Source organism: Parasteatoda tepidariorum, chromosome 9 (assembly GCF_043381705.1).
Source record: "Parasteatoda tepidariorum isolate YZ-2023 chromosome 9, CAS_Ptep_4.0, whole genome shotgun sequence".
Classification (NCBI taxonomy): domain Eukaryota; kingdom Metazoa; phylum Arthropoda; class Arachnida; order Araneae; family Theridiidae; genus Parasteatoda; species Parasteatoda tepidariorum.
In genome coordinates this window covers 7,048,608-7,071,304 of record NC_092212.1, presented here as the reverse complement: position 1 = coordinate 7,071,304, position 22,697 = coordinate 7,048,608, and the positions used below count along the sequence as shown (strand labels likewise).

General features: G+C 31.1%; 1 protein-coding gene across 2 annotated transcripts in view; it reads left to right on the top strand.

Annotated features, from left to right (window-relative positions):
* LOC107443935 (cytochrome P450 3A9) overlaps positions 1-22,697 on the top strand; it is a 102,765-nt gene that overhangs the window by 51,113 nt on the left and 28,955 nt on the right. For both annotated transcript variants that reach the window (XR_011637637.1, XM_071185052.1), the window contains exons 4-8: positions 15,525-15,621; positions 17,426-17,542; positions 18,490-18,578; positions 20,878-21,023; positions 22,195-22,307. Coding sequence is in view for 1 of the 2 variants with exons in the window: in XM_071185052.1 (XP_071041153.1) it covers positions 15,525-15,621; positions 17,426-17,542; positions 18,490-18,578; positions 20,878-21,023; positions 22,195-22,307 (562 nt within the window). In the remaining variant the exon portion in view is untranslated. The remainder of the gene's footprint in view (positions 1-15,524; positions 15,622-17,425; positions 17,543-18,489; positions 18,579-20,877; positions 21,024-22,194; positions 22,308-22,697) is intronic.

Genomic DNA, 22,697 nt, shown 5'->3' with positions numbered 1-22,697 from the left:
TACATATATATATATATATATATATATATATATATATGTATGTGTGTGTGTGTGTGTGTGTGTATAGATATGCACGCCGAAATAATTTTAAAAAAACGGTAAATACCTGCAAACTAAATTTTCTAATATTTCACTAATTCGTTAACTTTAGAAAAGGTTTAGCATGCTTAAATTATAAAATAATGGCAAATTATATGAACCTTCAAATTATTTAGAAATAGTGGTTAATTAAAGCATAATAATTAGAATTTATTAAGCAGAGAGTCACAATTAATAAACTACCACTCGGAAATATTTATTCACTGTCCGGAGCAACCATATATATACAACTTAAGATACCAATACTATACTTACGAAAATCGAAGAAAAAGTATAAAATTTCAAGTTGCGACAGGGCCACGATGTCACAGTTAAAAAAGTTTTTGAAGAAAAATATTCTAAGGTTAAATGAAATAAGTTATTGCCCTTCATGGGCGAACAAAAAGGATCTACTGCGAAGGAGAAAAACGATAAAAAATGAAATAACATACTAAATATCCCCTTGTGAAAGCACTAAAGGGAAATAGCTATCAAACTATCTAAAAGGAGGAAATCTTAAAAAGAAATTAAAGCGGGCCTGTACACCCACTTTAATTTACATTGAAATGTTCACGTTATTCAATCCCTACTATTTTAAACATGCAGGGATTGATCTTTAATTTTGATCATTTACGAATTGAATTAGTGATAGAGTTTATGATAAATAGTGTTACATTTTATGTAATAATATCTCATTCTGGTAACCAGGCCTGAAAGAGAGACTGAAAAGAGAAAGTACTGGTAGTAGAACTATTTCAATAATTAATAATTTTCGGGAGGAGTTCTTTGCAATAAACAAATCACTGTTCGTGAAAGCCCTTATATAGCAAGACGGAAAAGAGAAAAATCTGGTACGTAAAACATTTCATTCCAGCATTTTTTTCGAAAAAAATGAAATATCTGTAACTATCAAGATTTCTTTTATAATTCTGGCATATATATAAAACTGCTTCTTTTCCAAGATAAAGTAGATAGTGTTGAAAAATTTAACAAAAGAATAAGTTAACTCCTCCCCAAAACTAGCTATAACTGAAATGGTTTTACTACCAGCCTTTCCTCTTTTCCGTCTCGCTTTCATCCCTGCTTTAGTAGAAGTAATTCTATATATAAATTGCATCCGTAAAAAGTATTTGGTTGCTATGGATACTTTATTATTCCCGAAAAAAAGTTTAAAAAATTTATTTGCAACCAGTTTTTACTCTTTTCCGTCTTTATAAATATAGGGACTTTTAGCCCTGCTGGTAATAGTGTTATTCTCAACTTTAATACCAAATTTATATATTTTGTTAACTTCTGATTAAACTGCAAGTTTTGTCTTTTCGCAAATGATTGTTTTAAGTTATCTGCGAATTGTGAGAAATTTATAATAACCCGTTTTGTCCCGAATTTATATATGGAAATGATACAAAAAGTGGTTTAATATATTATAGAAATTAATTGGTTTTTCCACTGTTATGGCATTCAAAAAGTCTTTAATAGATCAAAAAGTACTTGTTCCTTATAATTCTAGATCTAATCAGAAATAACTAAATCATTGTGGTATCTGAGAATCTTTTAATTCACCCAGATAGATGAAAATGCTGAAGAAATTTTCCCACCACAATGAATGTCTTTGAAAAAGGGAACTGTCCTAAATATATGACGCTGGGCGTTAACCGGTTAAAGCATTCCATTTAGACTTAATTTCTATTTTCTTTATTTATTTATTCAGGTTAGGCAAGGTAGCAACTACAGATAACAAATTAGGAGACCGAGGGATAGTGGTGACAAAAGAGATGAATATGGATGATGAGGTACCAATGCATTATGATGCTGAATATTTTCCAGATCCTGAAGTATTTAATCTCGATAGGTAAAACATGGATCTAGGTGGCTAATGCTATGCTATGCTATGAAAATGTAAATAATCGGAATTGTGGTTACCGTTTGTGGAACAGTAAATTATTTAGGTTGCAAATTTGAGTCTGGCAACGAACTCAAACAGTGTATTCTTATTGAAGAAGTAAATTCATGTAGGTATTCAAGTAGTGCTGTTTACCTATGCTTTTTTCCAGTGCTCTTTTTCTTTGCTTTTCTTTTCGCTCCTTTGGAGCTTTTTTAGTTCGTTCTGGCGAAAATTATTCTTTTCGGAAAACATTTCGCAAAGTCCTTGTATCTATGGCGAAAATGTGTAGTAGTTGCACCTCGTTTAAGTAAATTCCATAGAAAATGAACACTGCTCCATGAAAATTGATTTTTGTCAAAAGGGAGTAGATTTCACACTCTTACGTTTCATTCCGTATGCCCCCGTACGCATGATTTGAAATAACTGCGCCGTAAGTTCGCATACTTCAACTCCAGAAAAATACAGTTGTGTCCGGGAAAAAAGTATCAAACTTGTGTGAATGAAATAGGGATTTTTAAAAATTCCTTAATTTAATCACGATAACCAAGAAACTGTTTGGGAATGAGATTCGCTCTGATGGAGATCAAATTATGTATGGCAAACATATTGCATCATCACAGAATCAAAACTCATTCAACAGCTAAAGTAAATAACCTTTGATTTTACTAATTGATTTTTATAGGTCGCAAAAGAAGCTTTAAAGTCAGTGACTTTTTTTTTCTACAGGTACCATTGGAGTACAGGAAATTCAAGTCTTTTCTCAGTGTAAAGGAATTGCCTCCAGGTTTAGAAAAAAAAGACAATATTCACCACTGCAAAATTTCTAAAAATGTATTGGAAGTTACGTGACGCGATGTTTCTTTAAGTTATGCAATGCAGTGTTTTGAAGGGTAACATATTTCAATGGTTGCCTTTATTTTAGAAGTTCTTTACCGAATAATTAATTTGGGATTTGTTTTAAACTTATTTTGCTGTTACTCCCAACAAATAGCTAGACCTGCCAACTCTTCCGGATTTTGCGGAAGATTTTATTTTTATATTTAAAGTGGTAGTAAATATATACTATTTTTTCTTTTATAATTTTAATTTTTAAATGATTTTGATCACCACTATTCTTACAAAAATTAAGCACATATATCAATATGCGTTACTATCACTGTGGTCAACTTAAGTTTTCTCAAATACAACGTATTTGTTTGGTTAAAATTGAAGTTTTAATTCCATTTTAATACCACTGGGAAAAATTATAATGGAAAGGATTAAAAGTTGGCAGGTATGAAATAGATCACAAAATTTCCAAGAACGTAGTAGCTTGCATTAGCTCTTTCATTTAGAAAATTTTAGCTGTGGTAGCAGCTAAAATTTTGTGAAGTCGAAAATTTCATGCTTACATATTATTTGGCGTGATAGTGGCACACATAAGAAGCCAGGCATTGTAAATTGTTTTAAAATGAACAGTGCAAAGGTAAAGGTATATATCGAAGATTATATTTACATAAATATTTAAATTTTTTGGAAACCTATTACGTATTCTTTTGAATCGTATACTAACAAATAGACCATAAATTAGCGCCGAGAAAAGAGCTGCTAACAACAGCACTTTCATTTGGAGATTTCTTTAGTGGTAGCAAAACAATCAATTTGGAAGTCTTAGACAATTATAATATTTGAAGTGACATTATTATAAGATTAAGAAGCAGTCAGAAACAATAAAAAATTGGCCTTAAGCGTTTGCAAGTGTGTTAACATTTTGCATTTAAAAAACACCGCAAAGGTACATTTCAAAATTACCTTTATTCTTGAAATCCTTGATACATGATTTGCAACTCAAAATAAAAGATTGAAGGCCTTCTAAATGGGTGTTAATCCATTATATTCTACACACACAAATCAAAGTAATGCTTTATTTGTATTATCGACGCGTTCTCACAAAAAAGTGTCTAACATACAATTTTAAAGAACGCTATACAAATTTACGATGTCAGAGCATTTGAATTACATGCCGACGAGTTAAGTTCCAAGCGATGAATTTTACCTCTGATTAAGAATAAATTCTCATAATGTTCTCATTACATCTACCAGCTGAAGTTTTCACTGGCGGATGTATTGTTTTAAATTAACATAAATATAGTAATCACATTGATGATCTTCGGAAGATTACAATTTATATTTAATGTAATTAATATTTTGTTGTGGTGGATAAAGAAATTTCATTTTCTTTTTTTAATGCTTCAATGTAAGCGTTTGGTCGAGGCACCAGCCTTGCGGCTTTATAACCTTTTAATCTGAGATAAAATTGCCAAATTCAACGGGCGAATGTGGTCGATTGACTTATATACAGAACAGTAAAATGTGTGATATAAACCAAAAAGAATATTGGAATAATAATTGATAAGATACAAGCGCAATCAATAGAAGAAATCTGAATAACGTAAAAATTTGAAAGTTTAGGCTTAGGCAGTTTTTGAAGTGGCAGTACTCTAAGTTTAGGAAGTAGTCAGACTTATTAAAAATTTTGTCTAAAGAGGAAAACCGCAAAAGTATCCGGTATCAGCTGGTCTGTAGTAGAAAAATAACAGTTTTTATAACAAGCATTAACCCTTTCGCGCCGACTGTCACAAATATGTGACAGCATAAAACCGAATCAATCAGGGTAAAAATATAAAACTGGTAATCAAAGTATTTCTTTAGCAGTTTATTTGTGGGCGGAGTTATAATTGTTTGATTTATTTAATTTACCATTACTTTGTTCAAAATAAAACTATTTAGTTATACTTTGAATTAACATTGATTTTATATATGATTAAACTAACAATAATTAAAGTAAAAGCAAAGTAAGTCTGTCAAATCAGCAACGACTACATTTAAGTTACCGTTTTTTATTTAATTACAACTTGATTCTGATTTTGTACGAATGCATTTCTGAATCACCCGTCCCCAAGGGGTTAAGGATGACAACTGTCTTGATAAAACAGGACTGTGCTATTCAAAAATTAAATGGGCAGGGAATGTTTGTCATGAGTGAGAGAATTGAAATTTTTCTGTTTCTTATTAAATAAATTACTTAAAAATTAAATTTTTCAAAGTATTATCTTTGAGTTAATGAGTTTTACAATAGAGTGGATTTTTTTCTTTTTCTGCTCTTTTAAATATTTCTAGAGATATAATTAATCTGCAAAAAGGCATAATAACAACTTCTGACTTCTCTCCCGCCTAAACTATAGGCATCATGCTTTGCAGATTGCGACTGCTCCCTCTTATTTTAGATTTAAGAATCCAAATCCATTGAAAAACAATTTATTCAGAGAATGGTTATGAAACTGATTTCAGAACTTAAATTATCACCTGCACATCACCTCACTCAAGCCAAGTTAGAACCTTGAACTACCAGTATAATAAATAATTAGTGATGTGCGAAAAACGAACGAATCGATATTTCAATCAACTCTTTTTTTGTGAATCGATTCATCAAGTTCGTTTTTGAAAAAGAATCGATTCTTTTTTTTCTTTTTTTTGACAATATTTTGTACTCTACACTTTATAAGCTTATTCAGAGTTAGTACTTATACTTACTAAACATCCGCAAATGCATTTGATACAGCATTTCGTTTATACAATTGGAGCTTGGTAAAATCCTAACTCAGTTGAATAGACACAGGTCCATTCTCACTCGAGTATCATGTGAATGACAATCTGATTGGTTGAAAATATTTACATGCGAACAACTTGCCAATAAGGTGTGAGAGTTTTCGCTACCGGAAAAATCGCATCCAATGAGAATGACCCCGATGTCAACGTTAGCGCACAACCGGTTTCCGGTGGTGATTAATAAAATGGACTCACTTGAAAGATGAAGGGAATTGAAAATGATATTAATGCACATACGTACTGTATTCTGATGCAGTGAAAACTATGCATCACTCTCTCTTTTTTTCTTTTCATCTACGAAATTAATAAATTCTATTGATAAACAACAATTTAAAAATGGCAACAACAACTGAAAAGCTGTCTTCTCCAGTTTCGGTTCTTCCTTCCAAATAAAAAAGATATTAATGCTGTAAAGCTCAGATATTACTTTTCAGTCCTTTAATATTAAAGAGCGAATTTTTTCATTCATATGGCTAATTTTCAACTTATAAATTTCAGTAAATATGAAGAAAAGCAGAGCTTTATGTTATCGTTTATTCTATGCCAAGGAGCGAGAGCCATAGAAAATGAAACCGTTGCGCTGATTGGGTAATGAACTTCGGTATGAATGCAAATGTCTGATTGGTTGAAAATGAACTGAATGAGAGAAAAAGAGTCGAGAATCGAATGAACGATCTTCTGATTGGTTGAAAATGAGTTGAGTCGAATAAAAGACTCAATGAACTGGTTGCCTATCTCTTAGCATTAGAAGAATCATAAAAGCCAAATGAATCGATTCTTTTGAACTGTTTCCTATCCCTTAACATTGAAATCGGCTCAAAGAGTTGAATTGAACTTCTAAACGATTCATTTGAGTCGTTTCGTATCTCTTAACATTGATATCGGCTCAAAGAGTTGATTTGGATTTCCAATCAGTTCTTTTGAGTCGTTTTCCTATACTTTAACATTGCATTCGATTCACTGAACTGTTTAAATGATTCATTTGAGCGGTTTTATATCTTTTAACATTAAAAGAACTGTTTTGAGAAACGAATCGATTCTTTTCGCTATTATCTTTTTTTCTAAAATTAAAAGATGCCTTCAGAGGGATGGGGGTTATGAAAAGGGGCAAGTAACTAAAAATTTTCAGAAAAAANATTTATTATTTTGTTTCACGTGATACATTTTGAATTTTTTTTCATTATTATAAGTGAATTTACTGTTTTATTTTTTTACGAATATCTTTATTGTTAGTTATCGGTCTTTATATTGACAAATTAAGAAAAAAAAGAAATTATAAAATTGTTGTTTTAAACAAATTTTAACAAAAAAATTAAAATTATTAAAATTCTAAAAAAATTATTAGTATTGCTTAGATCAGCAGTTCCCAAATGGTGTTTGGCGGAAACCTTGGGTTCCGTTTAGAATTACAGGGGTTCCACTAGTTAGTACCTTTTATAGTCACATTCAACTGGATCACCCTAGTGGAACATTCTGCTTCTGAACCATAGAGCTCGAGATCTAGATTAACGGTTCCCAATTGGTGTTCCGGGCAGCCCTATGGTTCCGTGGAAAAGTTACAGCTGTTACACGAGATAGTACTCTTATAGCCACCCAAGTAGAACATTCAACTTCTGCCCCTTAGAGTATAAGATCTAAAAGAGTGGTTCCCAAATGGTGTTCCATGGAACTCTAGAGTTCCGTCAAGAATTGTAAGGGTTCCGCCAGTTGGTACTTTTTTTAGCCACATTAGGCTGACCACTTAACTGGAATATTCTGCTTCTGCACTCTAGAGCCCAAGATCTAAATTAATGGTCCCCAATTGGTGTTCCGTAAAGCCCTATGGTTCCGTGGAAAAGTTACAGCTGTTACACGTGATAGAACTTTTATAGTCACTTAAGTAGAACATTCAACTTCGGCACCCTAGAGCACAAGGTCTGAAAGAGTAGTTCCCAAATGGTGTTACATGGAACCCTTTGGTTCCATTAACAGTTACGGGGGTTTAGCGAGTTAGTACTTTTCATGGCCAGTGATGAGTTTCAAAGCCTCAGATTGTATTTAGATACAATCTGAGGATATGATTCTATTTATTTAACATATAACCAATAAAATAGAAATGGCATTTTTTTTAAAGAAAATATAATATTTCTAATAACAATATAATGCATAAATTATGAAATGGACAGGCATTCATAAAATATTGCAATGGTATTTCTCAATACACTTTTCGAATCAAAATAATTACCTTCTTTAATAAAGAAATATGTTTCCTTAATTACCATTTCCAACGTTTTTGGCAGTTTTTCTAAATTTCCATTACGAAGTAGAACATAATTCGGCTTATTTTAGCCTATTATTTATTTATATTATTTATTTCAAATTATTTATTTTCAACTTAAACACTAAAATGGAATTTCTAATTAGATTTAATATAGCACAAGAGCTGAAAATTTAACTTTCGGATATTACTGATAAAACGATGAAAATTCTTCCTTCCTCTAGTTAAATACTTTAAAAATATTTTTTAATAGGCTATAACGTTCAGTATTTCCTTAAAAAACTTTATTTATAAAGTCAGGTGTTCCGCCGAAAGAAGGTTAATTATTTAGGGTTCCATAGCCGAAAAATATTGAGAGATCCTGACCTAGATCTACTAAAACAGTCTAAACTAATTTGTACGACCTCCTTTTATAAAGACTCTTCTATGGATGGTGTTTTCTACACTAGGGAACGCTGCAAGCTGGGGACTGCCCAAATTTCCGGGTTAATGTTTCAGTTGTATTTTAAAGCCATTTGGCATCATTGTGTTTTGAGATTCTTGCAAACAATGTATTTGATTACTTATTACTTATGTTTACAATGCTAACAATACTTGCGTTTACAATACTAAAAGTATTAACACTACCGTAAGATGGTGCACAGCTTGCAACACGAACAAACAGTAATAAACAAATGGAAAGAGGCCAAATCAAGACTGCCAAAAAAGCGAGTTATTCAAAATCTAGCAACCATGTCATCTTTTTTAATAATAAATAACTAAAACACATTTTCATTCCAAACTCCCCAGAATTACATAATGATATTAATATCTTATGAAAGACGGCAGATTTGAGCTCAGAAATTATCTAATTTATTTCTTTTATTGAAAACAAAATTATCCGTTTGAAAACATCGCCTATCAGAGTAACATGTAGTAAGCAGCTGCAAACTTTTTAACCGGAACTAGAGTAGGTCCCGAGCTCGAGATTGTTTACATTTCTATTGAAAACACCATTCATTATAACGACCATTTAAAAAAATAATCGATTCATAAAACCGTTCATTTTAGTGAATTGATTCTAAAGAATCGATTCATTTAAATGAATCGATTGGCACATCAGTAATGCCGAATATACAAGTTCTATGCGTTGATTTTCTACGCTAACTGGGAAGAAATTCTCATAATGTATTCATTACATCTACCAGCTGAAGTTTTTCACTGGTGGATGTAATATTACGATTTCCATTATAAGGCACTATCGCGCCACAGATTAAAAAGTATAATAATTATTATTAATATTTTGTTGTGGTAGATAAGATTTGTTTCTCTTATTTTAATGTGAGTGTAAAGAATCGATTCATTTAAATGAATCGATTGGCACATCACTATAAATAATGTTAATAGTCGCCGGCACTGCGCGGTCCCTGTACTGTATTAATATAAATATTTTATGATTGAGATGCATCTCAAGAAGCAAAGTTTTTTAATATAATTTTATTTAATTAATTTAGTGGTTGATAAAAAATCATCAATTATTATAAGATTTTTAAAGCTTTTATAAGGTATTTGTCCATTATTAAATATGTTAGTGCAGTGTCAATAAAAATTAAGTCCTTGTAAACACAAACGATGTCATAAGTACTGACGAAATTGTGGTAGGTTATTGTTAAGAATCATATCATCAGTTATAATTTTTTTTGCCGTACTTGCTAAATTCTCCTAATTCTTGCAATACTCGTAGATTTTTTCTGAAATATATGTAAGATAAGTAGTAATACTTAATTTCATTTTGGGTTTAATAATTATGATTTGCAATGATTTTGAACACCATTACAGCAATTTAAAAAATATATAGGACCTGATAATCATGTAATTATGATTAGTTAGGCAAACTGACTGTAGAGAACTTTATTTGAAAATATTTAAGGAGGTAAAATAATTTACTGTGTGAATTTTTAAAGAACTCTTCTTCTACGCGAATCTTTTCATCAAAAATTGTGAAAATTCTGAAGAATAAAAATTTTGAATTAAGACATAGGACATTTTAATAAAAATTCTGTTTTTGGGGTTTACTACTGCTAATGTTCACTCCATACCTTCGTAATTTCGAACCCAATTTAGAAGACAAAGGAACTCCTAGATCAAGTATTGGGAGAAATATGTCTTCATGGGGGACTTTTTGATGAAACTAAACAGCATTTGCGTTACATGGGGAAGAAAACCATGAAAACCTCCCATGGTTAGCCTGAAGACAAGGGGACTCTAACCCGTGATCCGTCTACCACTGAGGATATTTTACGGCGCCACTGTGGTTGGTGCGAGCCGAGTTCGGAATGCGAGCCGGGTGCAGCCTGCCTTTGACGAGATTCGAACCCGGGTCACTACATTGGAAGGCGAGAGCTGTATTTCCCTAGACACCAATGCTCTAATGGCGTGTATTGTATTTTCACTATAAAGATATCACTTTGATATTTAAAGGTATTAATAACAATTTTTATTGTTGTTGTTTGAAAAACAGCGCATATTGGTGTTTCCACTTTTAAAAATTTTTATGTTGCATACAATGTTGCATACAAAGTTCGAAATTCAAGCGGGAGTGAAAACTACAAAATTAAATATTATACTATAAGAGTCAGATTGAAACGATACCATTTTATTGAATTGAAAAAAGTTTTGCACTATAAAACAAACCTTAAATTGCTTTAAAGTGCAACACCAACTTCCAGAGTGTTTTTGGTAGCTAGTATGGAGCAAAACATTTTACTTTCTTTTAATGCATTATTTTCTTAGTTGTTTTTCTTCTTTTTTTTAAATGTGAAGTTTTACACAAAAGGTAGGAAAAAATTACTGCTAAATAATGTTTTATCAAATGATCGGACTGGCACTTGAAATAATGTAGTCTTAATAGGTAAATCTTAAATATGCTAATTAGTATAAAAAGACGATATTTTAAGGATAAAATTGGGAGATTTTTCAAATTTACGTTAGCTTCCGTACCCACACGCACGTAAGAGTTTGCGCATGTGTCAGCTCTGGTAAAATGCGCATGCGCATTGAAAAAATATCTAAGTCATGTAAAAGAGAATAATGATCTCAGGAGCTCAGATAAATTTTTATGATAATGATGATCATCATCATCCTTATAATTTGTTTTGTATAGTTAAAATGTTTCTGCCCTACTTTATACATTATTATAATAAATTATTTCACATATTCGATACTATAAGATAACTTTGTTGAAGTCAGTTATTTTTCAGTTTTCTTGACACTTCAAATTATTAACGGAATTAATTTAAAATCAGAGACTCCTACGTCAATGGACTCTCCGTAGTTTCAGAAAATATTTTTTTTTCTAGTGGTAGCAAGGATAATATTAATATTTTAATTCATTAGAATTAAATCACAAGTAATTGAAATAAATACATATTAGGTCTTATAGACAAATGTTTAAGCTCTAATACTTTTTTTTCCAAAAAACTCTGCTTTAGTTTATTACAATAAAAAAAAAAATATTTCACAACATCCTCAAATATTGGACTCTGTGGTTAAAATATTGCACAGTCGGTGTATAAAAATAAACTTATTAAATTTGCTAAGAAAACAAAATTATTTTTAATGAGGGTAATGATGCAGTTTTTGGATTTATCAAAAATAGTTGTTTAAATTATTCAAAACATGCTCGATAAAAGAAATAACAGTAGTTACTGCTCTAAGTTAGATAAGATCCGGGAAATAAAAGAAAATGACGTCGTTATTGTTATGATTTGAGTGTTACAATCGGCATCAATCACAGATTACTTTTAACCTTGAATACTTTTGTCATTTTTCTCTTCGTAAAGGATCATTTCAGTTTTGTTGTGAATAGATTACATTTCCAGTTGACAGATTGATGTTGCTATAAGACGAACGTAAACTAGTTGCTCTCTAAATAAAGAGTTTATTTTAATGAAATATCGTTCTTATTTATTAAAATATGTTCGAATTTAACATATATACGTGGTTAATTATAATATTCACTTTGGTCATAGTTGGTATTACCGGTTTTTTGCGGTGAGTGAATTTTTTTTTATAAGAAATTTATTTTAATCAACTAATTCGTATTTTAACTTTACATTCGAAATATGTCTGGTATGCCAACTTTGACTCTTTTCGAGGAATTATTTCCGAAGCGGTAGTAAAGGACTAGCTGAAATGCAATTATTCATAAAATTAACTTTTCATTGTTCGTATGGTTTACAGTCATTTTGGTTACTATTACTTGTTCTTATGTATAAGTTTGATTTAATTGCACTTATTGATTATCAAAATTAAATCAAATTAAACTTAAAAATTCTGATTAAACTAATGTGAAGAGTGTGAAATAATCAGAAAACAAAATAACAGTTGCCAAATCAAATTTCTTTAAGAAAAATAATTAATAAATAATTTCCAGATGCATTTCAATACATTTATAATTATTAATAATATTATTTTATGGCTTTTTACTGAAAGGAAAACAAAAAATCAACTCATAACAGCTTTGTTACATTAAAGTTCATTACATTAATTCCAAGAAAGAATAAATTTTAGTAAATATTTAAATTTTTTATTATCTTATTTAATAATATCTATACGACAAAATACAAAATTTGAAAGAAATCGTGAGAATAGTTCACGAGAAATTGAATTTTAAGAAAGTGGTATTTTTAAAATTTGATTTTTCAGGAATCGTAGGTAGTAAAGCAATTTAATTAAAAAAAAGTATCTTTAATATTTGAAGCATTTTTATATCCCTACTTTTTAAAAAAAATTTCACCATGAAAGTTTAAGTTGGCAACTAGATTGATTATTTAGCATGTCATTTTTGATTTAAGAAATTTAATCAAGAACAGTATTAAAAATTTCGACTTCCACGTTTCATAACTGTTTAAAAGACATATGCAAATAACTTGTAAATCATGTAATTGAACTTTTAAGTGCTTATGAAAAACTACTGCCTCAATTAATTTGCAACCAGAAAAAATAAAAATAGTAGAAGAGTAACATTGACACAAACAAAAACAAATAGGCATGACTAATTCCTGCGAACCAGAATATATTAGTAAATTTAAAAATTATATCTAGATATCAAAACATGCCAGCTCTATTTCCAAAATTAAAACCTTTAAAATTTACTGCAGCATTTTATTTACATCGTGAATATAAAACATTGTGTACCAGTTTTTCAAAATTTTTGCCGTTGCAGTTACCGGGTAATTGCATTTCTGCCAACTTTTATACCACAGGGGAAAAACCATCCTCCAAAAGATTGAAAGTTGGCAGGTATGCAATTGTAATTTGATTAGCATGTTATTATCAGAGAGAAAAAAAATCATCCTCCAAAAATTGATGGTTGGTGAGTAGTTGTGATTTTTACCAAACTTAAACTTCGCTATGAATATTACGCTTACGCCTCTCCCAACTAATTTTATTTTAAATTTGGATGGAGTAGATAACTCTCTGGGTTAGAAACTCTGTTCGCACTGTATTAGTTAGGCAGTAGTTGTAAATCAATTTACATGTTATTTCCACTGAGAAAAATCATCCTCCAAAAGATTGAAAGTTGATACAATTTACATGTTATTACCACTAAGAACAACCATCCTTCAAAAGATTAAAGCTTCCAGATATATAATTGTAATTAAATGTACATGTTTTAAATATTGAGTAAGAATTATCTTCCGAAAGATTGATAGTTGGAAAGTGAGTAGTTGCAATTTTACCCAACTTAAACTTCGCTATGACTCTCCCCCCCCCCNCTTACACTTTCTTGCGCGAACGCAGGATTGTTTCTAGTGCCACGATCCCTCCAGTTGAAAATACACATATTATCAGGATGAACAGAAAAACGGGACTCGTCAGAGAAAATCATTCTGAACCACTCATTTCTCCTCCAGTTTTCCTCCCAGAATTCTTGAAGATGATAAACAGAACTTAAAATCTATTACAAAGTACAACTTACGAAAAAAACTTTATGTTTTTTTCTTCTTTTTTTTAAGAAAGAAAAATCCTTCATAATTTTCGTCCTGCTGGTGAAACCTGCCTTAAATTAAGCAAGTAGCACAACTGCCAACTTTCGGTAGCAGTATAGCAACAACCACTTTCAACCGTTATGACAGTCACTTAATTTATGAAAATCTAACCAAAATTTATTGAAGGTGGTATCTTTCTTTTATTTTGTGCGCTATATTTTGAAGCTTTATGAAATGGTGCAAATATCTTTCTAGTGAGTGAGCGTCGAAGATTAATTTTTTTTTGTCAAACACACAATGCAGTCCAGGTAGCTAAATTATTTGACACAGAATCTTGGAAAAAATTGTTTATCTTCTAGAGCGCTCGATCGCTTTTAAATATTTTACAGAATGGGCTGCAATCATACCGTCGAATAACGATGAGTAGCACCTATGATCAATTGAAAGCTTTGTTAAGTTCAATGATGAAACTTAAGCTATGACGAAAAAGTTAAGTTCTATGACGAAAAGTGGTCTACTATATATGAGGAGGCGAAACAATATTTGTTTCAAATTTCAAAGCTAATTAAATTTAGGAATGAATTTTTAAAAGGGCTTGAATGAATTTTGAATTTTGACATTCAATCAATGTATTCTAAGAACATATTGCGTTTACCAAATAACGAAAGTATTTGTGTCGAACTAGATTTATTGAGCAAATATTTCCTTAGGGAAGTCAATGCTATTCAAGATTTTAACCTCCAGCCCATCTGAGCAATTGCGAGCTCACAATTCAAAGAGGGCTGTTTTTAATTAGTTAATTAGCGTAGTCAGCACGATACGAACAAATGCAATAAAAATATGTAAAAAATAATTTATTTTTATATAACTTGTATAAGAAATTTAAATAAAACTGATTAGTTAATTTTTTGATGCATTTTAGTGTGTATCATCTATTCACAAATGGAGCAGATAATTTCTAGGAGACATTAAACGAATAAACAAAAGTATTATTTAAGTATTATTAACCTGTTTTCTTAATTAAAATTTGGAATGAAATTAAGACAGAAAAAAAGAAACATTTGTAGCAAATTCCTTTCCCTAACATGTTTCGGGAAGACTAAAATAAACTTTCACTATTCCCAATTATAAAGTATTTTAATTATGCTAAAATAAAATTAAAGTGAAAATAATTCCATTGCATTAACATACCCACATTGATGCTGCAAAGTCATGTTATTTTCTCTGATTTATAAATACCCTAAAACTAACCTGCTTTAAGTCGGCAGATAAACTTGTCTGTTTTATCCACTAAGTTCTATTTCATGATGATAACGATAGTTGCAAAGAAAGTTTATATCATTTTCTGATAGTTGCAGGAGGGATTGATGGTTAAAGAAAATTTCATCCACTTTCTGATAAACTAAAGTGCTGAAATTTTAAGTGGAGCTCTGTACCCGACTCTAATCAAAATGGTTAAATTAGTTTTGTTTTTGTTAAATTAAAGACAAAATATAACTAGAACGTGTCACTTTTGAAGGAAATAAAATGTTAATCTATCGATGGTGATAACAGTTTACGAAGGAGATGAGACCTATAGTATTTGATTATTGTCCGATAAAAACAGACTGTTTTTAGACCGTTTAAAAAACATAGTTTTTTATTACATTTTATAGTTTCATTTTATTTTATTATCATTTTTCAGGACTTTTTCGTTTTCGCAGCCCGCCATTACGATTTCAGATCCAAAACTTTTGAGAGATATATTTGTGAAGGATTTCAATTACTTCAGCCACAGGCAGGTTAGTGATGCATTTTATTCTTCAGGTAAAAATAAAAAAAGCTCTGAAACACAATACTAGTCATTTTAATAACCTACAAAATTATAAATATGAGAGGGGACATTATAATGATAAGCCACATATATTGTTTCAAATTGTTTGAAACAGCAGTTTAAATGAAACACCTTTTACGATTCAGCTCTGTTGTTGATTATCTCTGTTGTGACTCTGCCGGAAGCTGAAAATAACAAAAAGGTTTAAAAACTTGAATATTTGATGCACCTTTGTGTCAAAGTTGTAAAATAACAGAGGTCGCCAAATAATAACTCTATGCTTCCGGTGCCATGGATTCAATCAGGTTCAAAGATCTCGTTTTCATGCTCAAAAGAGCATAAAAATGCGGTTGAGACAAATGGACATACTGTGAAAAACCTAAAGAAGAACAAACAACATGTGCAAACAGCGGAGGAGCACATCCATCTACCCTCAAAAGATGCGTTAAATATTTAAAACAAAGGCATGATAAATCCAGAGTGAGAACTCAAACAGTTCACAAACCACCGAATGCGAGTCTCATAAGTAGAATGAAAGACGATTCCTTGTAAGTCGAATGTAATAAGATTCCAAATAATTTCTTTATCGTTGTGATCATAATTACAGAGGAAATGGTATTGCAATTCTAGCCAAAATTAATCTTTATACGGAATACAACAGTAACAAAGAAGATTACAAGAAAATCTCTATACTTCTTAAATATGACAATCATAAACTTAAAATTACAGCTGCTTACTATTCGCCAAGACATGGCCTCACTGAAAATAATATAATAAATACATTACCCTCTCTCAACCTAAAACGATTATTGCTTTTGTTTTTATTTATTTATTCCTTATTTTTTACTTCAACATTATTTTCAAAGCCGCAGACGAGAATACATTCGTTTACACTGTGACCTACAAGTTTTCATGCACTTTCAAGGTTTTATTAAAATAATACAAAATAAATCAGGCAAAAACATTTCGCATTAAAGTAGCACTCATTAAGTTTCTTTACAATAAATTCTTTGGAATAATACCGCCTTTTATTTTCTAAGCAAGCTTGAGCATCCCCTCCTACATCAAACAGCTCTTTCTATGAGTTTCCCACCAGAGGTCATTTTTCAAAATATTTAAAATTAATTCCTTTGATATTTTAAGCTCTCGGGCAAGCTTTAAAGCGCAACTCTATATGCTTCCTCATATCTTTTCCCTGACTCTTTTCACAGTTTCTTTTGTTCGAACCGACCGCGGTCAGCCAGTTCTCCTGTTAAAGCCATATCATGATAATTTCTGCTAGTTCTGTAAATAAAATCTTTCATCATCCCCAGATCTTTCAAGTCTCTGAAAATTTTGCCCAACTGCTCTCCTTCGATGAATTTATTTATCTCTCTTTCTCTAAATTTCTATATTTTACCGAGAAAAAGGAAATCGTAAGTAATACAGGATATATGCTTGCAATAGCTTATATATTCCTTACATTAAAGTGTCGGAAATGAATTGGAACTACATTAACACTTTGTAATTGTTTGATATGCTTTTAAAGTTGTATGAGAGCTTTTTGTTCACTGTGTGCATAAAACAAAACGTTTCATAGAAGTGTATGCATTCAGACAAAAAATTCAACTAAACTGAAAAACATCATTTTGAATTGAATCTGCAGCTTTGCAAATCAGATTTAAAACCCCCGAATTAGGTAACATCATTGCATGAATGCATCACAAAATTTGTTTCCAGGTGTAATTTATTAAATACAAATGTTTCAAATTTGCCTTATTCTTCAATTGTAGGATCAGGCATTTAACGATAAAATTCTGGACACCATGATCTCCGTTTTAAATGGAGAAGATTGGAAAAGAATTAGAACCATCATATCTCCTGCATTTACTTCAAAACAGATGAGAAAGGTAAACAACACTTTTGGAAGAAAAAAAAGGATCAAAGAATTTCTGAGCGTTTTGTCAAATATTACTAATAAGGAAACAGATTTATGTGTTATTTTTTATTTTCAACCAAAAAAAATCCTTCTAAAGGTTCCAATCTGCATTTATTCCCGTTTTCAGCTTCCAAATTTTTCGCTTCTCGAAAAATATATTTTGCTACTTATCTTTTTCGGTAGACTGTAAAATTGTATTTTCACAGTTTCGGTTTCGACTCTAAACCATTTGAGGTTGCTGGATTGATGATATAGGACAACCTACACGGTAGAAATGAAACTCGCAGAATTCGCTAATTTACCTAAGGTTAGGCTTAGCTTTTATGTTTGACATTAATAGACGTGATTGTACTCTTTGCAGAGATGCCAACTGCTCCAATATCATCGCTTTGTTGATTAACAGGACTTCCCCCAATAGTTTTTCCCCTCAATGGTTATCCGATTGACAGTCCGTGAAAATCCGACCATAAGAATTTTTCTTTTTCTTTTTGCAAATAGGAATGAGTAAATATCTATTGTTATCTATGAAAGTTTTTCTTGAATTTAATTCCGTGAGTTATTGAAGTTTTTTTCGGATTAAAATAGTCTTGAATTATCGTCCTGTGATTTATGTATGAGTCATTTTCATGATATAGAAGACAATCATAACTTGTCGAGCGAAGAAAAATATATTGTTTTGTAACTACTTTAATGTTATTTTTTTAAATTTAATTTTAATTCGAACTTTAATATGTTCTTGTAATTTGAAACGATCTTATTATTAGCTCTATTAAATATTGACACTATACTATTAAGTAAAAGCTATAGCACTGTCTTAATGTTTTAGTATAGTGGTCAATAGAAAATTTTATTAAAAGAAAGTAATCAGTTATAATCTGCATATAATATGCATCAGAAATAAATTATATTTTTTTATAGATGGAGAATATCATCAATGGCTGTTCCAAAACTGTTCTGAAGACATTTGAAAAATATTACAAAAATGGAGAACCGGTTGATTGCAAGGCGTAAGTATCATTTCAATCATGGAATTTTGTTTACTTCAGTTTTGTATAGTTTGTCTAAAGTAAGGACTCCCCTATCCAGCCTAGGAGGTGACTATGGTAGTGAGGTATAACTCTTTCAAGTAGGAGTGTGGGGTGACTGTTTAGGACAGGTTTTGGTTCCGTTCTTTTCTTCTAGAGCTAACACAATAGACCGAAGAAAAGGAATCTTTTTCTTCTGTATATGGTGTTAGCCCTAGAGTGAAGAGAAGCTACAATCCCTGAAATATGCTATTCGCGTCTCCATAGCAGCAGATTGCCTCGGACATTGTGGTAAGGGGAGTTCTTATCGTAGACAAACTATATACTGATTTATATAAAAAACACTATAATATTTTTTTTTTAGATTTTACTAAAGAATTCTCAATTTGCAATATTTTAATACTTTGTATGTTTCCCAAATATAAAAAGGTCACGGGCTGTAATATTAGAAATTTTGGAACAATAGTAGCGAAACATTCAGGGTTATATATTAACATTAGAGAAGTTCACCACAGTTAAGTATATCTAATTAATCAGTTCGCATGAGGGCATATAAAGTAAATGTAAAGTCCTACTTAAATCGATGAATCAGAACAGAACAACGTGCATCAGAGTGATTTTTAGTGACAGATCATGGGAGTAAGGAAGGTATTTAACTTCAAATGGTTATAGCTTTTGGCGAATATTGTATAGGTTTACTGACTGTTTACAAATGTTGTAAAAGTATTCGTCAAAGATGTTATACGGATAAGCTAAAATACATGGCAAGTTAAACGTCAGATCTCGCATGAATGTTTTCCTGTTACTGCTAAAATGATAAGGTGTAATGGATAGTTATGTTTCTGACATTTCTTTTCTGATATGAGTAAAGTTATGGTGTATCCATTTTGTGTCTCTAAATATGTTACTTCTTCGCATTGTTCTGTTCTAAACGCATATTTCTAATTTTTACTTGAAACGTGTCATGTGAACTGCTAATCACTTACAAGAACTTTTCGATGCACTTTGTTATTAAACCAAGTAATGGCGCTATTAACCTTAGTATATGTTTTTGATGCTGAACTGCGTGTTCCCTTTTCATTTGATTAACCCTCATGAAATTGTCTTAAATGTCAATTAATATCTAAGAATTTTCTAAAAACAAACCTGTATGGAGACAATTATCTTTAACCCTTTGACGGTTAGGGAAATGAGCAGTTTTCCTTTCATTAATTCGCGAAGTATTACGAGCAAACAGAAGTCGAAAGTGGCAGCTGTTTTCGCCCACCGTTCTTCCGAAAATGTCACCCTTCTCTGGCGATGCCAACTGCTCCGCTTTCTGGAATAGTTATAATAAAGTGGTAACAAATTATGTAGTAAAATTCGTTGAAGAAGGACAGTTACGTCTACTTTTTAACAGAGTAAGCAGTAAATTGCAGATTTAACGTTGCATTTTGAATGAAACTTATAATTTTTGATACCTAGTGATGAAAAATTTACTTAAAAGGAAAAATACTATACTGAAAGTAACTTGAATTTCGCTACCACTAGAAAATACCATTTTTCAAAGCGGAGCAAGTTGTCATCGCCTAAATAAATACAACTAATGTAAAACTTTATGAAGCATTTAAATACAGTAATTACCTAAATACCCTGAACAAAGTCTTCATCAGGCTCGAAACTTGATAAGCTTTATGTATCATAATTATCTAACTTTCGCTTTTCAGCCATTTTACTTTACAAACATCCTAAAAAAACGCTCCAAAATACGCATAAAAAGAACAAGGTAAAAAAAAAAAAATTCCCTCTTCAATATGAAAAGAAATTCATGGAACCCGTACTGCCATCTGTGGGCAGTAAAACTAACTATGTTTCGCGATTCGTTTTTAACTTGGTCAATGCAGAATAATAATGGCGAACAAGCTCAGCTCGCATTGGGGAAAAATTTCACTACGCGAGTAGTGCTCGTTACTAACCATTACGGTCGAAATCTTGCTCCCGAGCGGAACTCGTTTGCACTCATTATGAAACACGATTAGACTGCTAGCCGAACTCATTCATAACCGTCAAAGGGTTAAAAATGGTTTTAAACATTATGTTAAATAATAGAAACGATCAAAATTCAAAATTATGAAACCAAAAGTAAAGGAATTATTCGTGGTGTTGTATTTAATAAAATATTTACGCTAAATACAAATGAATTCAACATATACTTTATGATATTCCTGTTTTTGTGCCCGTTTGAATCATGACTTGATGCACTAAAAAAGTCCCCATGAAAAATAACGTCAAATATTTACAGGATATTTGGAGCATTTGTGACAGATGCCATAGCACTTTCAGCTTTCGCAACTAAAGTAGACTCTCTTAACAATCCTGACCATATTTTCGTCAAAATGATTAAAGAATGCAATCAGGCATTTGATATAAAGCGGGTTATTTTCCTGAGTAAGTATACTGCAAAATATCTTAACTTTCTTTTGTTTTTAAAATATATGAGTATCCAACTCTTACAAGATTATTCATCAAATATTATTTATGATTAAAGAATTATTTATCAAACATTTTCATTAGGCACACCTATCGATTGATCAAATAATAGAATTATAAGAGAGTGAACAAATTTTAATTAATATATGTTATAGATATTGAGAATATATAGTTATTTATTGATACTTTTATGAGGATATTCGTAAAAACCATAAAAATATTCTAGGAATGGAGGAAATATGTTCCAGGAATATAATATATATGCTATCCCAACAGCTTCTTCTCTTCTCATTAGAAAGATGGGATACATTTTTTACACACGTACAAAATTCTATTGAGAAAATATTGTAAAAAATGTGTTCTCTCGTTGGCTTCTTATCTTCTCATTGGAACGCTTGGATACACTTTTAACACACTTACGAAATTCTAATGATTATCGTTTGTAAACTAAATAATATAAAATTGTAGGTCTTACGGGTGTGTCACATTCACTTCTATTTTCGTAATTTACATATAATAATAAATTTTCAGTTTAATGAAATGGTAATTTCTCATCCATCCATCTTACAGTTTATATAATTAGTTAAGGATACGTTCATTGTTATAGCGGGATTCGAACCCACTACTCTACCACAGAGCGGTTTGTGGAACGGCAAGACTGGAAACAGAAAGACCATTTGGTAATTAGTCTAAGTTATAAATTTGTCCGCAATTTTAATTTTAAATAAAATGGTAGCAAATTAGCGCTCAAGCAAATTTATTAACGAAAATAAGTTGAAACCTTTGCTTACGGTATACCATATTGTACCATCACAAGTGGTCCACGTGTTGTACCATCCGTAAGAAAAAGGTTAAAATACATGGTGTGATATCAGATAGATGTATTGCCATTCATTTTATTAACTTATACTGGGGTGAACACCGTAATCCTTATTTCATTAAAATAAATTTCTCTTTTATTTTGGAGGATGGGTGGAAGAATGCTCAACGAACGGTATGGAGGGTGGTTTACTGGCTAAAGAGTAAAATAATAATAAAAAATAGCAGTATATGGAAAATACAGAAATTCTTAGAGCAAGGTTAAGAAAATATCTAATATTTCAAAATATGTGTGACATTTCTTTTGTAGGTCTGATTCCTCGGCGACTGCAGGCATATTTCAGGTTAGGAGCACTGAAACCAATGGATTTCTTCAAGAAAGTTGTTGTTGAAACCATCAAAGAAAGGAGAGAAAAAGGAGTGGTAACAAGCTTTTAAAAACTGCAGTTCGTTAATACTAATAATATGTCAAAACTTTGTTCATCGATCAAGAATCAACTTGTGTTCAAACTTTACTAGATAAAGAACAAGAGTGGATGAACCAGGCAAATAACATTTTCAAAGAGCTAAAATGACGGTAAAAAGAGAAAGAGAGGTATCCGAACTATTTTTATGAAGACTAATTAGACCATAGGGTTAATAATTATTTCCCTAATTTTATTTACCAATACCTAATTTGAAACAAAAATCATGCACGCATACTCAAAACTAAAGGGGATTAATGGGTAAGAATTTAAGAGAAAGTTAAACCGATTGTGCTATGTAGAACATACCCATAATGCCATGATTAATGAGGGATAACACTGAAAATAT